Below are 21,373 nucleotides of genomic sequence, written 5' to 3' on the forward strand. Positions count from 1 at the left end.
TAGCCATATCATATAGGAAATCCTTTGAAAGGGTTAGCCTCACCATATGGAATAGTCATTGGATTGGGTTAGCCATTGAACAGGTTATACAAGAATATGGGAAAGCTTTTCAAAGGATTAAGCAAACGAACGGCTTCTCCGGACCCGGTAAACAAAGAAATACGGAATTTCGATTCGTAATTCCGCGTTTTGGTTTTGCTTTGTTTAACGTCGTCATTATTCGGGTGAATTTCACGAGCGTTTAATTCCGCCGCGTGCTGTCATAGTGTTTATTAAATTGGACCACACAATACAAAAAACTGTAACTGTGTGTCTGCTTCACCGATGTCATTGCCCCAGAAATTTAAAAACTCTATTGGCCTACATACATACATTTTAAATGTCATCAAAATCGGACCAACGGTTCGAAAGTTATCGTGGTACAAACATACATATATTTATACATACGTAAATACATAAAAAAGAAATTATTTTTGCCCAAGTAAAATTGCCATTGCCCAAGTAGACCTCGCTTGCTTCGCTCGCTCGGTCAATATACTTATTGTACAGGTAAATAAGTACTAGTAAAATGTTAATTTTGTAAATGTTTAATTAAAAAATATATATTCTCTATTCAAAAAAAGTCGGACACTAATGAAACGTTACACGCTGCGTTCAAACTGTCGTGACATTCACCCATTCGCTTTTTGCCTTTCGTTAACTCATTAACACGAAATTGTAGATCGCGGAAAGGAAAATTTTTAACGAGTTTAGAATCTTGTAGTAAACTGTTCCTTGAGTAGCTTTAAGAGTTTGTAGCCTACTTTTACAAATGGTGGTTACGCATTCTAACGTAGGTACCTAGGTTTGTTTTTTACAATTGATGGAATAAGTATTGTATATTTTACCTGTACCGACAATAAAAATCAGAACCACACGCAATTATTAGTTTCCCTGCCGATGCATCAAAAGCTAAAACATATTTTCAGCAAAATAATTTTGTATTTTTTCACACGTTCAATGTTCACGTCTCTATACTTAGCAGGGTCTTGCCCTAAAAGGGTTTTTTTATGCCGGGTATATGCCGCTGCCGGCTGCGCTTTATGGGCGGCGCTTTACGAGTTACCTACTGTTATCTTCATAGCACGTGGCGACTGCTACCAGACAAACTCGATACTATGTCACAACTCCGGAAGAGTTGTGATAATTCATGTTAGGGAATAAATTTTCTTGAATCGAGAAATATAAGTAAAAATAAATTAATATTTTATATAGTTTTAATGAAGACTAACAAAATCAATCAGCTGAAATAAATCCCCGCACAGCTACAGAAATGTTATTTTTGCATTGTATTATGAAGGCATAATGCTAATATACCAACTTATACAAAATAACAATTACACGACCCAATGTGGGCTATATACGTATTTATTTCACAGTGGGTTTCACAATACAAAGTTAGAGCTAAGAGAGGACCGTTGAGTCTGTCCATCTTTTATTAGTCACGATAGTCATCATCAAAAATTAAATTTACCTACCTAACTGCGCTTATTAAATTATGAACTTAATATTTTCGGAATTTCAATTTGACGCATGAATATATTTTTCCAATTAAACGTTTGGAAAAATTTATTTAAAATTCCTAAACGCTTAATCCGAAGATTTGAGTTTTTCAAAGTTTTGGGATTGGTTCATTAGAGCGCCGTCGCGATTGATACTGATAGCGATTTGGAGCTTAGTCTGAATTCCAATTAATTGAAATGTTAAAAATTTATAAGGTGAAGCCGGTAATCACGCCTATAAATACTTGTGAGCGTTTACTTTTTTATTCCCCTATATAGTTCCACTGCTAGGTATAAGTCTTCACCATCGGTTTTGAAACCCCTTTAAGTAATCTCCGCTCAGTTTTTTTTCTAAAGTTGTAACTATGTCCAAATATGTGAAAAACGTCTTTTTGAACATTGAAAAAACCTGACGTGTATTTCGGAAAAGAAACGAAGAAGAAGCAGACCTAGGAACATTAGATGACCCTTAAAAAGATTAAAAGATGTATTTATTTATTGTATGACCAAGGTTTTAACGATTCTAACAACATTTCGTCACAATTTATTTTGTTTGAATATATAAAAAATATTGAATAACAGACATATATTTGAAAGCAAACAAATTCCGATTTTTGACGGCTCAATGCAAAAAAAATGGAAATACCGTCCAATTAGATTAAATCCAATCCAAAAGCGGAAAACAATGACGCGCCAAATGCATTTTTAGATGATATGAAAAAATCAGGAATCAGATTTCTATAACACAATTCTTTCTGACACTGAATGCTGATAAAGCTAATGAAAATTAAACTACTTTTATAATTTTGCAACGCAACGCAACACTCACTCAGTATATATATATATATATATATATATATATATATATATATATATATACTACGTGTTTACTACGTGTACTCATGTTAAGAAAACAGCGTTAGCCATTAGATACGTTAAACGCACAATTTCCCGAAGCCACGGCCATGGAAGGAATACGAATGAGATGTCCTGGATCCAAATATCCAGCGATCACGTATTGTAACTGCCTGAATAAATGGCGGGGTTAGTGTGAAACCAGCTGTTTTGTTTGTTATGCTGTCGTTACATCATCGTTAGCCTTAAGTAGGTGCGTATCGAATTTACATTTTGGGGTAGGTTGGTACTCAACCAAAACTGGACAGTTTTGGTTAGGTTAGGACAGGAATAGGAATAGTCCTATTCCTGATTCCAGAGCAGATCGTAACTGGATTTTAAAAACATAACACGTGTAGGTAACGTATTGTCTGAAACAATGTGATAAATAAGTTCCAACTATAAATTGTATATTTTACTCGAAGCTTGTCGTAATTTATTTATAATGCGCGGGTGATTAGAACTACGAGATACACTGCGAAATGAAGTCCTATTAATTATGTACTTGATATATATTTCCGACTGGGTATAACGTTATATATACGGTATATATAGAAAGAATTTCTAATCTATTCTATTTTTGATACCAATTTTAAACTATTATGCATAAGTACAACACAAGTCATGTATACTTTTGGAAAGTTAAAGTTTTCTGAATTTCTGAAGAAGCAGTAATTTTATACATATTTTGCTAGCATTATCACTGTCAGAAAATGAAATCACTGATGCAGTAAATTATTTTAAATTTTAATTTGGTTCTGTGACGGGTGTATTAATTAAAGTATTTTGAAAGATTAAAAAAATATTTTTGTAAATGTTTTGATTAAGTTAGTAAAGTTAGTAATTAACAATATAAATACGAGTACATATAATAAATATTTTTTATGTGATGAATAAAAAATATTTTTCTAACGTGAACTGAAATCAGAGATATGAGGACAAAAAATGACTAAACAACTTTTACTTTAAGCTCCACAAAATTTTTATCGTTATCATCATCTCATCAAACTACGCAAATTCATAGCTATTTTGCTGCTATTGTAGCGGCGTAGAAGTCCTCCTAAAGGACAACCAGATAAGTATGGGCCAAAAAATTACCGAAAAAAACAAGACTTGGCACTCGTAATATAAAAAGTGAAACTTGAATTTTATTCGCTTACAGAAATTTTACAAAACGTACATTCAAACTGGTGCATACCATTGCATCGGGAGAAATTTTGCACAATTGAACGAGCTCGTCTGCCTTCGGATATGAATACATGAGATTAGCTCCAATTAGCGGTAGGCGGTGATTCTAACTGCACATGTTGCACATCACTGCACTCATTCTAGGAATTTCGGAAACATACAGATTTTACGCCACTTTGTACAATGTTATGGTTCATCTGTATCCGAGTGAGGAATATAATTGATGACATTATACATGACTTTATGCTGATTGCATAAACATTCTCAAAAATTTGATATAAGAGTTCAGATTTACAGTTTTCAATGATGTTGAAGTAAAAAAGATTGTGTGTAAACAAGTGTGGAAATTAATGATGGATACGGCTTATTTCAATTTGCAGGGAAAAATATCCATTTCTGATTAATTTAAGGACGTATATCTCATTGGTGCTGTATTAGGTCCCGACTTCATTCGCAAGCAAAATTTCCTTTTTCTTTTCCGTGGGAATTACTTTTTTCACGCTTCTCAACACTTCCCATGGAACCTACCAAATTATAGTTTTCTAAGCCCTTTTTCATTATAGTTTCGCCTTATATTTGGTCAATAAATTTTAAAGGCGAATTTTATATGTATAATTGATAAATTTATCAATAATAATAATATTGTAATAAGGTACTGTAATTCATCATCTAATGTGTATCTCACAGGTGACCAGTGTCCAAATAACAATGAATTTGTTTGTGGGCGGTTACCAAAGGTGTTAACGATACGATACATGTAAGTAGATAGCATAATTTATGAAGGCGGATGGCAAGCCTTATATTTTATTATAAAATACCGCTGTTATGGGTTGTTAATAATTATCTATAAAGTATCTGCCCTATATTATGATAATGCTAAGATAAAATGGAATCTTCGGGCATGCAAAATATCTTTATTGAAACTATATTATGAAATTACTTTAGGGCTAACTAACTCTGCCTGTTTGATTTGTCCATAAACAAGTTTTGTTACAAAAACATTATTTGCCTCAGCGTTTGTTGCCGTCAGAGAGAACTTGTTGCATTCAATCAATGCGTAACAAACAATTTATATCCTTGCTGAAACCCGTTAAGGAGTTCCCTCGTTCGGATACTTGGTGCAACACATGGTCATACTTATCACAATAATAATTAATGCCGCTTTAGTTTGTCCTGGAAACTAAAGCGACATGGAAAAATATAATTCTGTAGGAAAAGTGAAAGTTTTGTTACAGACAGACATAAAAAGTTTGTAAAAATACCATAATCGCCAAAGTAAAATACGCATGTTACAGACCTTTTTGTAATACTTAGGTAATAACTTGAGCAACGTTACGGCAGTTTCCTCGCTGGATGTTAATCCCAAGTCAGAGTAAATAGCTGACCTTCTCATTTTATAATCTTACTAGCAGCCCGTCCCCGCTTCGCTCGGGTAAACCCACAGGTAAAACACTAATTTCCATCAAGATATGATGCACTAATGCTAGTAATATGGCCTCATATCTTTAGTTGACGAAATTTTGAATGGGATTATTCGTTATTTCTTTTCACCCTCATTTAACGATTCTAAAGGTCAAAGTTTAAGTAATAATGATACACGGGTTGCATTATTTTTGTTGCATAGTATTTATGGCATTTTTCAAGTAGATCAGTAGATTATCATTATTTTTCATACAAACTTTACCCCCACTTTTACCCGTTTAGGGGCTCGAATTTTGAAAATTCCTTAATACGTAATAACCTAAAGCTACTGCTCAAAAACGCTTGTTCTTTTATATATGTATATAGATTAAGTTGATTAGAATTACATTTTTGCCTTACGGCCTTAGTTTAGATTATATTACCACAATTATATGTATAATCGGTTAAACGGCAAGCTGATGATCGCATTTTGTTTACTCATCGTCTACAATTTATTTATCAATGAACTTGTAATTACCATCCTTATTGATATATATCAATAAGGATTACTTAGTATTTATTAACTTTATATCTATTTAGCTATGTGGTTAAATCCTGTCATTCCACTGCTCCACCTATTAGAAAAAAATGGCATAAAAGCTTGCATGACCTAGATACTCGTAAGGCTATGGAAATCGACGTGCGAAAAATGTATTGCACAATAACGGAACCATAGGCGTAGAAAATAAGTACGTAAGTATAGTTAGTTTGTTATTGAAGTGATTATAAACTGAAGCTAACAATGTAGCCGAAGCAGCTTTGATCCTACAAAGATACATTAAGACTTGATTAATCATAGATTTTATTATATTATGTTTATATAATATGTATGAACGACATGTAATGTACATGTCGTATCATGTATCTCATTAAAGGGCTCTAAATCCGACACCACATTGTTGTTAACATACAACATAGCAAAACAAACGGTGTTCAAAAATTCACTGAAACAAGACTTTAATTAGGCGTCGTTACTCGCACTTTATTCATTAAACGTTTGCATACGTAACTCAAACCAGTTAAACAATTTATTAACTTTTTCATTACTTCAGTAAATACAAAGAGAATTAATCCAATTTACTGAATAAACTCATCGGTCTAAAACAGTTTACTTTTTGGAAACGAACAGCAAAATTTACAAAACTGTTTGTCTTCCTGACTTGTCTGCGTAAAATACATAAGTCTAGATGTGAAATGGTTATTTATTTCGTAACTAGGATATTTTAGGTCTTTCACGTGATAAGCATTCTGATACATCATCATTGTATATTACTAAAACACAAATTACCGTAGAAACAATATTATCAATGGCACTTAGGTATATTTCTAATGCTCTAGAACAGCCTGGTAATCATTTGTGGCAGTTGTAACTAATAAATAAATACTTTTAATAATTAGTTTGAACTCACCTTCCTGTTGCTCTTGAAGACGTTGCACTTGAAGACGTTGGTGGCGCCATCTCTGGCGATGTAGGAGAAGATCTTGAGGTCGGAGCTGTCGTGGGACACGTAGAAGATGCGGTAGATGGGGTGGTGCATGATCTCGTTGCTGTCGCTACCAGTAGAGCTGTTCTTGCTGCTGCGGCTAAACAACTTCGAACTTGTACTCTTCTGAAACAAAGCACATTTAAAAAAACGTGGACTTAGAGCCAGGCCCCATTACTACGTCGCATCGTGACGCTCCGTTCGAGGTACGTCGACCTCCATACAATATCTGCGTTGTCCGTTCATGGACGTCAAAATAACAGAGCACGACGGAACAATGGGGCCGCATTCTTACATGGATGTTTCTATGACATTTACTTTGATTTGGTGTCTGAAATATCGAACGTAAACAAAAGGATCCAATATGAAACCAATAAATCAATAGGAACGTTGGTTACAGTCGAGTGGAATGAACGACAATTAAAGAGTATCAATATCCCGTTTAATCGACTTGGCTTACCAGGAACCAATCAACTAGCTGCAACAGAATAATGACTTTGTATGTAGATTAATTTCTATCTTTTTCCCAATGGGAATCGTAATGAAGCTCTCTCTATTACATTCGTTTTATAGATTGTTACAAAAAATACATATATTTTCATTGCCTCGGTTTATTAAGACACCATTTATTGACCATGACGATGGTCAATAAATAGTGTTCAATAAACCATCACCACCACTTATGGCGACGTTTTTTGTATATATAGTTATATTACATTATTTGTCGAATGAAAGTGACAATAATTATTATATACTATATTATAATTTAAAATAACAATATTGTAAATAATTATTTTGTTCCGTCTTTAACTAACACTAACTTTTAGTCCATGCGTATAGACCGTACTCCTTGACACGGAACACGAAGTAATAAATCTATGATCTAGGTAAGTTTATTCTACTATTTATTTATAACTGAGAATCAAAGTTAAATTATTTTTTAAGAAACGTTTTTTTTTATTATAAGACTATAAAGGATCCTTCAAATAGATCTTTAAAAGACTGCCATATGGATAGGCGCTGTCGACTGTGTCATATAATTGAAGTATTTATAGTGCAAATTCTATTCACATCAATCAATAATAGGGAATTATTTTTATATATAATATGCGATTCCACTTGTAGTACTCGCACGAAGAAACAAAAGATTCAAGATATGTATATAGTTTTACGTAAGCGAGGGATTTATCAGAAAATAGCCCTCAATTAGCTAGGTGTCAGCCACGTCACGTGTCGGAGGTCTGATCACTGGTAATTGGAGATCCAATATCCAATCGTTCACATTACTACTGATGTGATGAAGCACACATCAACCTCTCCTATTCATTGCAGAACAACTTGACGGCCTATGCTCGATAACTTAACGTGTTGTTCCCTGCGAAATAAATTGTTTCCCTGTTGTTGAAGCTTAGAGAAGATGTTTTATCATAAAATAACAGTGGAAAAGTTTTGTATAAGTTAGTCAATTAATTTCAAACAGAACATGATTTCGATAGGTTTGAAATCCATCCTTAAACGACTTTGTAATAAGTGATATAATCAGATGAATAAGAAGCTGCATGGCTGACATGTACACTATACACAAAAACAACATCCATATTATATAAAATGTAAAAAATATCCAAGAAACATGAAAAACTTACCTATTTGAGAAATAGTATAGCGTGGTAATGTTGCAAAAGTGATCAATGTAGATAAATTTATGGATATTGTCTTTGAAAACCGCACTATTGATAAAAGATATGATTTGTAAAACCACCACACAAACCACATTGAATCTTAAAACATACCTTACCAAAGAATGGTGTTCAAATATAGACAGTCGCTGCTATACATAAAGAGTACTATAAGTAAAGAAAAAAAAAACAATTTAAATAGGTGCGATAAACACGAATGCTTATGTCCATAAAATTAAACTGTATCCGTCGAAAAATCATTGATTTTATAATAACACTTGACAAATATAAAATTCCCTAGGAATTTCGTTAGAAATTTATCACTTTTCTTAAAAACTAATTATCGATAGCTGTTCTAGTAATATCGTGACTGTGATTAGTTTATAGTTTTGCAACACTAGTGTAAAGATCTTTTCGAAGGGCCCCGGCCATTTCGTATTTATGACGCCTACGCTCGCACCGGGATGATTGAAGCTACCCTGCTACTGGCTGATAAACTCTAATAATAATCTCGTTATGCCCATAAAATACGGAATTTGGGCAATTGACTCCGCTGTTGGTGTTCAAATATCCTGCTTGTCTCAGCAATATGAAAAAAAAGTGCTTTTTCCATAATATTGTTTGCATTGGTACTTAAAATGTGAGAATGCGAAAATAAGACGTAAGTACATATAAGTACTATTTTAAATGACATTTGGACTTGGCGTTTTTCGATACCAAGTTAGTTTGAACTTGTATGTGCCCGTATAAATTGTGTCAGAATCGTCACAAACTCTCAATTTCACTTTTTTATTTCCTTAGGTCATCGTTTAATAAAAGAATTCACTCTATTATTTCCTTAGGTCATTGAGTAATAAAAGGAAAATGGTTGATAAAAAGGTTTTGATAATTATACTTAAGGAAAATAAACTAACTTTTTGATTCAAAAGTCAAGTAATGTAAAATGTTAGCTTGTTTTTCTGAGGCTATTCTCATTTTAGGTATTCACCTGAGGTATAATTTAATGTCCTCATTTATTATCGATTCAATATTTTTCAGGTAAGAACATAAAATAATAATAATTTAAATATTATAATATGTTCTTTTACAAGAAGCTATACGCCCCAGACAGGTTTCTATCATTTGTAATTTCAGACTACAAGGCATATATTAAATATAAATATGTCGATAGTTTTTTTATAAACATTTATTCAAAGCCTAGCGACGTCGTTGGGTCTAAATTTTTATTCTAATATTTGGCAGTGTAGTCAGGGTAGATAAAAAGCTGCAAGTTCAGAATTTGTCTTTGTCAAAAAGAGTGCCAGCCTCTGGGCCAGTCTTCTGTCTGAAACTTGACAGTTGATAGTCCTCCCTCGCATGATTAATGGTTGTGAAAAAATGTACTATGCGGAAAACTCCAAGGTGAATATGTTATGTATTTTTCATAGTAGGTTAGAAAAATAAAATACCTTACATCAAAGCCAGCCAATTTGTATAAAAAATGTGATATAACGATATAATACATTTGTACAATACATCTTTGGTTTATCATTTATGACAACCAATATATAATAATAGGAAATATACGAAATTTCATGTTTCTGTGAATGTTGGTTGTCATAAATTATAAATCAAAGATGTATATACATATGATTGTCTATGTTTTATAGGTATATTTTTCTGTAATTATTAGAAATCGATTTAAAATATTCAAATTACAATTTGACAAAACTCAAATAAATGTATGCAAGTATTGTGCGCATAGCTGTTACAAGTGCTCACTAAACATTTACATACAGTTGATCTCAAATTAAATAATATATAATGTTAAACATTTTGTTCAATAAGTAAACTTTTTATAAATATTTTATACTATTCAAGTGAGCATAAACAATAGGATAAATAATGCCGAATAAAAATAATCACGAAAGCAATTTCCGTGTTCAGAATGTACTTACCTTGTTTTTCCCCTTTTTCTTCCTAGTCGTAACCCTCACCCCGTCGGTGGAAACATCTACTGTAACTTTGCGTTTTTTCACCCCTTTCGCCTTGAATTCGTACTGAAAAAGAAATAAACCCTCTTGATCATCACTATAAACTCGAATGGAACGGGGAAAAGTTACTCGAAAATAATTATAGGTTTCTTTGTTGATGTCTTCAGACCATGAAAAGATTTTGTGCGCTTTTCTTTTCATTACACTGATTCTATTTAAATGTAAAATTTTATAGAATTATATTGAACAAATAGTTTCATACTAATAACGACAACAAGAATGTAAAGAACTAAGTTAATTAATATAATGCATCTAAAGAAATACAAATAAGTAAATATCTACGTCAAGATTGTAAACAATAGCATAGCAAAATAGATCTGCATGAAATTGTCCGGCATATACGAGTATTTACTACAGAATATAACTAGCAAAGTTTTATAGCCGCGTATAATGGATATTGTCATGAATGATAGAAGTTCAGATATTAACAGGAGTATACACACTTATCCAATTGAAGTAACCGTCTAGATCCACATATAGATAACGAAACCTAGCTTAACTCTTTGATTCACCCATACGGGGTTCCTCTCTATCTCATCTGAGCGATTTCCCGGTTGCATCACCCAGGATCCACTTTCCTACTACCTACTCCTTCACTTCGCTCAATTTTCGGTATCCATGGCTATCAGGCTAGTGCCATGCATATCATCGTGAACAACATCAAGTCAGCGCCCATGTGGCGATCCAAGTAAAATTAAATATTTTCTTTTCTATTTCACTTCAGGGTTCAAAACTCTGCAGTAAAAAAAAATAGTAAGAAATATTTATAATATTTTTTTCTTACTTTACACTTATTCTACGTATTTTTCATGTTTCGTTGAAATTGTATGTAGTAAAGTATTTAAGAACTAATTACCAAGATAATCAAGGCATTATTCATAATAACTTTATCTAAGTTAAAAGCTCGTAATTTTGTAAAGCAAAATCCAGCGCCAGACGCAAATAAGTAAGAATAATTATGTGATGCGACCCTTATGAATCATCATAATTTATTGACTTTCATAAAATAAGTGAAGTTATACAAAACAAACCAAAATTAACATCAATAAGGTGATGTGCTAAAAATATGTTCAAACTTTAGAAGTGCCAATATATCAACCATTTAGTTAGATATTACAATATAACTATTATATGTTATTTTTTATCTTAAGACTGGCCAAGCTGGCAATTAACTCTTTATCTACAAAAATTCAGCCGTTTTTAAATTAAATGTAAAGTTCATCGAAGCTTGTGATGCAAAATCGTCTAACCAACCAAAGCAATGAATCGAGAATGTTTTCATTAATTTCAATGATGGTGTGGTTTGTAATTTCGAGTAAATGCGCCATTAGGGGAGACGGTGAAGCCTAAATTCAAATTGAATTGCAAATAAGAATTTGACTCCCGTCTTCGTGAGGTTTTCAGTTTCGAGTCAGCTGTTCAGTGACAAATCGTTATGCCTCGTGCAAAGGGTTTCCTTTTTCTTAGAAGAAAAAGTCGGTATCATTTTAAAATAAAAAATATCAATGTATAATCAGAACTAAATGTTATCACGTGATTCCCGACCCGGATTTCAGTTTGACGACTTTGCTACACTAGTAAGGCACAAACGTCTGTATTTTTTTAATTATCGTATTTCATACTCATTTTATTGTTTTGACTATACTGTAGCTGTAATTCTTTATGTGATTATTTCATCAATTATTGAAGGCGCGAAACGAAAAGGACGGATTTCTGAGCTTTATTAAACTATATTATTTTATATATCAGAAAAAAACGTAGATTAGATATTATATTACAGAGGCATTCGATTTTAAAGTAAACATTCTCACAATAAAGGATATCTCTTGATAATACTAATCTAGTATTGTGAGAAACTTTGTTGAGAGCTCGTACTCTATTGAGATGAATTCGTGTTTATTTAATATTACACTAATATACGTCAACGAAAAATATTTAACAATATTAAACCATTTTACGTGTTTTATTAAATCTATAATATAAATAAATGTAAATTTTTCGAATTTTTAACGTGAGTTTAAAGCCTTTTCATAACACTAGAGCTTGTCTCACATAACACAAATCGTATTACGCGCAATTTAAACATCTCATACGAAGGCAAACGATTGAATTCAACTTGGAGGATCCTCATAGTCGACATTATGCCGAAGGTAATAAAATTAAAATTATAATAATAAAATTATATGTTTCACCAGCTCTCAAACTTTGCTTTGTTGGTATTGCTGGTGTTGTATATTAACCAGGAATTGATAAGTACCTACTATAATACCTTTGATCTTTGATTTGACTTTGTGGAAATATGATGTTAATTTGAATATAAGGTCTATATTTCAAAACAACATTGGTTCAGGTTCAACATTGGTTTCAGAATAAACATTAGTTATTTTGAATATAAGGTCTATATTTCACATATAATTATATATGTATGTACAAAATATGTATATTATCAATCATCAATACATATAATAAATTTGAAGAAAGGCCAAATTTGTACATTGGATATTTTCTTTAAATTCTTCATGGAATATACTTCATTACTGATATAGATGACGAAAATATAGTTTTGGAATTTTTTGTCTATCTGTCTGTCTGTCAGTCTGTCTGCGCATCACTCGAAATCTACTGGACCGATTTGCTTGAAATTTGAACTTTGAAAAAACTAAATTTACAATACAATACCAAATATATTTATTGCCCATAAAAACAATATTAATACTAAAGTAATATTAGTAAAATAATACAAATTGTGCATACATATGGACCAATGGTTGGCCTAGCCAACCTTTGGGTAGTGAGAGAGGATAACAGAAGAGGGTAGGTGCATTTTGGGCGCAGTATGTATCAATATATCAGTATAAAACTCTTCCGTTACTGAGTGACTGACTGACTGACAGACAACGTACACCCTACGAAACTGCTGGACGGGAAACTGAAATTAGGCATGTAGGTGAGCACTAAGAGAGTATTTTTGGAAATTCTACTACGAAGGGGGCGAAAGAGGTGAAAAACTGTAAATATGAAAGTTCCACGTTCCAAGTAATGAATACGTGTTTCAGATTTTTCTGAAAATTAACCCTCAACCCCTTCATAAGGGGGGTGAAATATTGTATGGGACTTAATACAATTTTGAAGATAAAAAGCTGAAAATTGGCACACTTACTTTATGTAGTAAATAACAGTAATAGTAAATACAAAAATGTTTAATTTTACGTTTATGGTTAATAAAAAACCGGGACATAAAACGTGAATGGAAAATAGGACGGCACGCGTTGCAGAAAGCGGGAGTGGGAGTAGGAGCGGGAAATGAGGAGACATATAGTGGGAAACAAGACGGGACACATTGCAAAAAACATGATGGCACAATATGTAGGAAACGGTACGGGATATCTTTTTTACATTACATAGCAGGAAGCGGGATTGGACAAGTTTGCGGAACGAAACACGCAGCGGGAAACAGGAAATTGAACTAAAGATGAGAAAAAATGCAAATATGAATAATTTATGTTTACCAGTCTTACAGAGTACGCGATAAAAATTACAGAGATATTGTTATGAAATTCACGCGGGCGAAGCCGCGGGCAAAGGCTAGTTTATAATAGAATTCAATTATGCATATAAAGTTTAGTTACATAAATTTATTTCTTTTTAAACTTTAAGTAGATTACACTTGTCAGTAAATAAATACATGAAATAGAGAGTTAACCAATGCTGAGGAGAAATAGCGAAAAAGGTTGAGAACCAACGACCTATTCCGGATGGCGGTTTTTATTCTGTAAATGCGATTCATTTATATTCAGGCGGGGTGGCGTCACGATGCGTGTCATATTCATATTTCAATGTAACACGATCGAGACCATTTTGCGTCGCACGCTCCGCTTATGCGATAATAATACCGTTCCCGAGATTTTCGATTTGATCTAAGCTCAGACTTTACGTTTGCTTAGAATTTTCACGTTCCCACAAACAGGATTACTTACATTGAGGCCTTGTAGATGTGGCAGAAGTTGTTTTTTTTATTTGATTAAATTTTTGCTTTGTCTTCTTCAAGTTGTTCTGACCGTTAGTTTAAAACTAATAGAAAGATAAAATTATGAAGTTAATGTACTTACTCTGACACGTCGCATGGCAGCCACAATCTCCACCCGGCTGGTTGGACGCGGCACGTCCATCGTCCCGATGTACTGTAAAAAATATATAATTATGATTCCTATAGCATTCACTCATAAGTTTCCATACTGGCTACTCAAATGGGCTTCGTCTGTGGGGATATCAGAATAAAAAGTACGTATACACTATGCAGTTAAAGTGTTTCCAATTTCATTAAAACCCGCCCAGTAGATTTCGCATGATTGAATAACAAACATCGTTGAGCAGTGGAAAACCAAACAAAAACCTTTTACATTTATTAAGATACCTAGTATATTTCATGAATTATACTGTGCAAGAACGGAATAATAAAGCTAGGTCTAGAACAACTTACTTCCATATACCAATGTGATCTTTTAAATATTTTTATACGACAGTAAACAAAGTTATTTCTCCTATTCGAGTGGTTAATTGCTACCACTGATAGCACATTTTATTCAAATTACCTAAAGGCCTCCAGATTTGACTCTTGCGACAAAATTTGTTTTCCTACTACGGAAAGCAAATTATGGTCTATGAAAACTCCTATGCATAAGTCAGATTAGTATACTAATAAATATGGCTCAAGCAGGATTCAAACCTGGGACCTCTCGATGACAGCCGAATGATCTTAATTACTTAACACCACCGTCAACAACAAAGTTGAACAAGAGTGATGTAATAGTATTTTTTGACTTCCGAAGGGTTTCCATAAGTATACTACTCACGTAGTTGTCGGACGTCAACCTACGATCTGCATAGTAATGGGATTATAATCAATGTCAAAGACCCAATAGAAGTATTTAAATTGAAACCCCAATGTAGCTGGGTTCAGAATAATTTAATCAAATTAACCAGAAACTTAAATTAACGTGTTGTATTGTATGCTTTTAATGAATTATTACAATAATGAGAGGCTAGCAGCGCTCCGGGACGTCACTCCCCTGGGAATTTCGGGATAACATGTACTCAATGTGTTAATCCAGGTATTACTTTCTAACCGTGTACCAAAATTCATAACAATATACACACATGCATGCTCACAAATCTTCGCATTTAAAATATAAGTAGGATTAAAGATATTATTGCATTACTAGCTGACGCCTGCAACTTCGTTCGCGTGGCCGAACAATTTTTGGTAAGGAGTCAAAATAATTAGAGAAATTTAATTGTACAGACAAATGTAACGATACCTATACATACAGAAGATGCTAATCAGACTGAAAAAGTATATTTTCTATAGTTTAGCTGAACTATTATGACTCTTCTTCATGTGTTCCAGATCTTCGATTTTTATACCTCAACAGAAAATGCTCATCAGACTGAACAACTTTTATTAGAGCGTCATTTTTATGTTTGCTATAGTTTAGCTGTACCTACCATCATTGTTCTCCATCAGGTGTTCCAGTTTTCAAAATAATTTATACCCTATATATTGCCCAGGCTTAATAGCTATATAACAAAAAAGTTTCATTCAAGTCCGTCCAGTAGTTCAGTTAGATTAGCGTATACAAACAGAAAAACAGACAACATACAGACAGACTTTTTTTTTCAATTTCTTACTCTGTTGGTGTGACTTTTATTTATGTTAGTTGGGGTTTATGTAAATTTATTCAATGTACAGGTTTTTTTTTACTATATGTATTGATGTTGATGACCATTATTTTTCTTACTGTTCCATTAATGATCCACTTTCGCACAGATCCACTTGGGCCTAGCCGCGGTCATAAGATCACACACATATATAATTATATATATGCACAAATATAGTGATATTAGTTAATATAATAACCTTGGAATTAGTAGATACTCCGTACAACGAAATACTTACTAAATCCATGATAATAACTGTTTTTACCATAAACAATTCTGTATTTTTGTTGATTTAGTAAGTAATGTTGTATGGAGTACTTTTGCAAATATTTTTTAACTTTGTGGTTGTAAAATTAAAAAATGAAGTGACATTGACAAATGTTATATTGTGTTTTGCAGTTAATCCATTTTATATAAGTATGTTCTTTCTTATTTTTTAAATAGCTTTATACATAGTTCAAATATAATGAAATGGATCATTATTTTGGCGATTGTTGTTTCTAAAACATTCGTTGTCGCCAAGGAGATGATCAATGTTGGTACCGTGATATTCTCACCTAAACAACTAAAGAAAGAGTACTGGAGTGAGACTGATTTAGATTTGCTGAGAGCTAGAAGATACTTTCAGTTTATATTGCCTCCGCTGTCCTTAGTAGATCCTTCGGTCAATAATTTTGAAAATTCGTTATTAGATTATTTTGCTGGAATTGTAGATCTCATAAAAAAAGAGAAACTAGATCCATCATCGACTGATATTTTGATTACAGCTGTGTTTGATGCTATCGGAGGTTACATGAAGGCCTATGTACTACCTATTACTAAATATGGTTACTACGGTGGGACAGTATCACAAAGTAATGCTGAAAAAATATACAGTTTCTATCATGATATTAAAAAATATTTAAAAACAGACGGCTCTGGATGGACAAATTTTGACGGAAATATTAAAAGACCTTTGAAACTTATTGCAAAACAACTTAGAAACAATATAAGATCTACAAAAGGATCTTGTGAGCAACTTGCTTTCTATGACGAAACCGCAACTGGATTGAATATACCTTTACCCTCAATGATTTTCAATAACGAAACACCAATTATGTTTGTACCTCTAAGAGATAATTTATTAATAAATCTTCACTCAGATTCATACTCCGATATTTTGCCTAAATATTATTATGCTGCTAAAAACTGTTTAAAATCAAGAAGTCCGAAAAATGAAGCAGAATTTGATAATAAATTTAGCTCTTGGTTAACTAATGAAGTTCTTACCAAAGTAGATAAAGATGAAGATCACTTGTGTTATGCTTTGGGTGGAATACTGGCACTAGCCATGAACCAACTGACAAGTAAAGAATATTTAAATAACATCATATCATTCCCAAGAATTATTGAAATTGGAAATAATAAAAAATGTTATAAAACTGGCTTGGACACTCATAAGATCATTATTTTTATTATGATAATATTTTTTGAATTGATTGGATGTATACTGGTTTTATTATGTATGCTATGCTCAAAATCACGAAAAAAAAAGAAACAATCTTGTTTATCTTTCCATGTAATGCCTAAAAAAATTGCTGGCACTAATCGAATTTGTAATAGTTTTGGCAGTCAAACTTGTGGCCAATCTACTGCAGATATTGATATTGGAACTAGTTGTATATGTCTAGATTCATGTGGTGGAAATATTCACAGTTATGGCAAACAAGTATCGCAACAGACGAATGTTAGTGATATCATAACTAAAATAATCCCAAATAACACGAAGAAACCATCTGATTGTACTGCTTATAGTTCTAAACTTTCAACAGAATCGTTGATTATAGAGTGTGAACAGATAAAAAGAAAGACGAAAACTTTAGTAAAATCTACATCAACCCAAAATTCTCATAAAAGCTCTTCTTTGTTAATAAAACCAGACTTCTGTTTATCAAGTGGTAGCAAAAACATTGTAATTAAGTTGAATAATTCAGATTCATGTAAATGTGAACAACTAAACAACCTATTAAAACAGACAAAGACGAGATCATGCGAATTTAATCAGACGTCTCAAAAGAAAGAAAAGGTGATAGCAAGTGATTTTGATATTAACACACAGAAGAAGGATAATTTCATATCATATGAATGCCGTTGTACCAAAAAAAAGGTCTGTACGGAAACAAGCGAATTAAATCTCAATCTTAATATTTATCAAAACGAGAAAACAAATTCATGCGAATGTAATAGAAATAGCCAAGTAAAAGATAATTCAATTTCATGCGAATGCAATAAAAATGCCCAGCTAAAGGAGAATTTAATGTCACGCGAATGTCATAAAAATACCCAAGGAAAGGAGAGTTCAATGTCATGCGAATGTCATAAAAATACTCAGGGAAAGGAGAGTTCAATATCATGTGAATGTCATAAAAATACCCAGGGAAAGGAGAGTTCAATTTCATGCGAATGTCAAAAAAATACGAATTCGAACGTATGCGGATATAATCAAGATACTCAGAAAAAGAATTTAATTTCATGCGAATGTAAACGATACATCAACAAAAAGGCGAAATTAGTTAAATGCGAATGTCATAAATACACCCAGATAAAAGACAGCTTTACCTCTTGCATATGTAGTCGATATATCCAGAAAAATTTGATCTCAAATGAATGTAATCCATGTACTTTAAAGAAAATCCATTCGGATGCATCAGAACGTAGTCTAAATATCCAAAAGAAGGATAGTCTGATACCAAGCGGATTTCACCTAAAAGTCCTGAAGAAGGATGTACCTAATTCTTGTGAATGTAATCTACAAACTAGTAAAAAAGAAAATTTGAACTCATGCGAATGTCATCCAAATAGACAAAAACAAGATAATGAACAAAATCAGGATTCCCAAGAGAAAGATGATTGCAACTGTAGCAATGATGATGTAGATATCCAGAAGTCAGATAATTCGAACTCGAGCGAAACTAATCGAAACAACCGAGAAGAGAAATATAATTTAAATTCTTTTGAAGATAAGACAGATGATACGAGCTGTTGTCAATATAAACTACGTACCGAGAACATCCAGAAAAAAGATAACGCGGAATCTTGTGAAAAATATATTGAAATCCAGTATACAGATAACTCAAACTGTGGCATTGATAATTTTAATGTTCAAAATAACGATTATTCGAACTCATGTAAATTTGATCGGAATATTCAGAAAAGAGATAATGCAGAACCTTGTGCAAATAATATTAAAATCCAGTATAAAGATAAAAAAACATATTGCAAAGATAATACCCAAAAGAATGATAATTCGACCTCATATAAATTTAATAGGAGCACTCAGAAAAGGGATAATTTCAATTCCTCCAAAAATAATCCCGAAATCCAGACGCAAGGCCACTTGAACTTGTGCAAAGATAATATAAATACTCAAAAGAAAGACAATTCAAAAACACAGGTACAATTTTCCCGTCATATTCCAATGAAGGGTGATTCAAAGTCATTTTGTCGTGAAGAAGAACATAATGTAGACATCAAGAAAAAAGATAATATCAACTGTTATCAAGATATTCTAAACACTCAGCAAAAGGATAATTCGAACTCTAGTTATGACAAATTACATAAACAAAAAAGAGATAATTCAAATTCATGTGAATTTATCCAGAAGAGAGATAATTCGAACTCTTGCGAAAATAATACTGCAAGTAAATCAGTAACAACCATTGTATGTCAATGTAGCTTTGGAGTGGTAGCCAACTTGGGAATCCAAAGTGATTTTAATGAGAAAATCATAGCTAGTCAATCATTGGATACTCAACAGAAAAATCGAATTGAATCTAATAACAAAGACTCAAAGAAAACTATTTCTTCAGAAAAAAGTAAAGCAAATGATGCATGTATATTGAATAATGATACCACAAAAAGTCTGAAAGATAATGTGAAAAAAGTAGAAGATATTCCAAAATCCAAAGATGATTCAAAACTTCAACAAAACTTCAAAGATATGAAAATAATTAAAGATAGTTTAGTTAAAAATAGAAAAATAACAGATAATACTTTCGTCAAACGTATTAAAATGATTAAAAATACAATATGTGAAGATAAAGAGAAAAGAAATATAGAAAAAACACAAATATTAAAAAATGATATTAATCTGGATAAAGAAAAAAAGGTCAGGACAAAACCAACACCTATTAAAGAAGAGAAAAAAATTCCCAAGCCCAAATTAATTGCCACGGCATTGATTGAAAATGAATGTACAAAAAAGCAAATCGATGGCAATGTAGATACATCAAATATTTACCGTAATATTACAAGTAGAATACCCACAAGGATAAATAGAGTTATCGAAGTAAGAATTGATTGCAATACAAATAGAATAAAAATACAATCACCCAATCGAAGCAGAATACCTCTTCCGAAAAAGAAGACCTTGGATGATTTGGATATTACGAAAAGACAGAAGGATGGAAGGACACAAGCTTCTGAATCTGATCCTAGGCTGAATGTAACATTATAACATAGTATCAATTCTAGATAATTTGATATGATTATACTTATTTATAGTCTATTAAATCTTTTTTATTACTATAGATTAGTTTACAAGGTCAAAGAATTGTAGTATCAAGTTGGTTGGAAAGTCAAATTTCAAAAAGTATGTAGATACTTATAAAATTAAATTCAACCGTCATAAAATACTAACTTTGTAACAACTTTAATTAAGAAGTCATCACTATAAACGTAATATTTAAAGTAGCTGTTGAACAAACCTAGCTTTCTATGTGAGCACATCAAGTTGCAACATCCTGTCTTATTCGTATAATTTAGTATGGATCGTTTGGACGAGTCAAAAAATGTGTGATCATAATTTTGTCATCTTTGAAAGCTTTGTTATTATCACATTAATTTATGATGATGTGTCAATTAACATAAAGTCCTTCATAATTTATCAAAATAAAAAAATGTCAACTAGGCTCCCTACGCTCAGGACTTCCAAGCGCAATAAGCAAATATGAGTTCCAGGAGAAAGATTGTCATGATTTTTTAATTTTTTGCTTCATCACAACTATAATTATTATATTATACTGCTGCACTTTCTTTATCCCATCGTTGGGAGTTACTATACAGATAATAGCTGATTATTATACCCTTCTAGCCGATAATTCTAAATAAATTATTATACGATTGTTATATGTAACAAATTAGTTTATTATTAAAATGTTACGATCATATGATGTCGTTAAAGAAAACATGTATATAAATGATCTGACAACTAAGGTCACCCTTATCCATACAGAAGTAAAGAAGCACAGCACAGCTCTGACGCTTAAAACACAAACTACATAGTTATTCCATACGGGAAAATGGAGCCCGGTTTTTTTTCTTTTTTGTTGGTCTATGGA

General features: G+C 32.3%; 2 protein-coding genes across 5 annotated transcripts in view; one reads left to right on the forward strand and one right to left on the reverse strand.

Moving 5' to 3' along the window:
* LOC128682920 (uncharacterized protein) overlaps window positions 1–21,373 on the reverse strand; it is a 130,319-nt gene that overhangs the window by 36,351 nt on the left and 72,595 nt on the right. For 2 of the 3 annotated variants that reach the window (XM_053767964.2, XM_053767962.2), the window contains exons 3-5: window positions 14,387–14,458; window positions 10,182–10,283; window positions 6,494–6,694 (exon numbers count right to left, since the gene is read on the reverse strand). In XM_053767964.2, coding sequence (XP_053623939.1) covers window positions 6,494–6,694; window positions 10,182–10,283; window positions 14,387–14,458 — 375 coding nt within the window. The remainder of the gene's footprint in view (window positions 1–6,493; window positions 6,695–10,181; window positions 10,284–14,386; window positions 14,459–21,373) is intronic. The other variant, XM_053767963.2, reaches the window with a different exon arrangement.
* On the forward strand, window positions 16,375–20,546 carry LOC128682919 (general transcriptional corepressor trfA-like). Of its 2 annotated transcripts, XM_053767959.1 has the most exons (2): window positions 16,375–16,530; window positions 16,763–20,546. In XM_053767959.1, exon 2 carries the CDS (start codon window positions 16,789–16,791, stop codon window positions 20,488–20,490), a length of 3,702 nt encoding a protein of 1,233 aa, XP_053623934.1. In that variant the 5' UTR covers window positions 16,375–16,530; window positions 16,763–16,788; the 3' UTR covers window positions 20,491–20,546. The 2 variants fall into 2 exon arrangements, with proteins under 2 accessions (XP_053623934.1, XP_053623933.1); XM_053767958.1 differs by having other exon boundaries at window positions 16,375–20,546.

Source organism: Plodia interpunctella, chromosome Z, assembly GCF_027563975.2.
Source record: "Plodia interpunctella isolate USDA-ARS_2022_Savannah chromosome Z, ilPloInte3.2, whole genome shotgun sequence".
NCBI lineage: Eukaryota > Metazoa > Arthropoda > Insecta > Lepidoptera > Pyralidae > Plodia > Plodia interpunctella.

Bases quoted from the DNA above. Each gene is read 5' to 3' on its own strand.
- LOC128682919 (XM_053767958.1), top strand. From the start codon at position 16,462: ATGAAATGGATCATTATTTTGGCGATTGTTGTTTCTAAAACATTCGTT.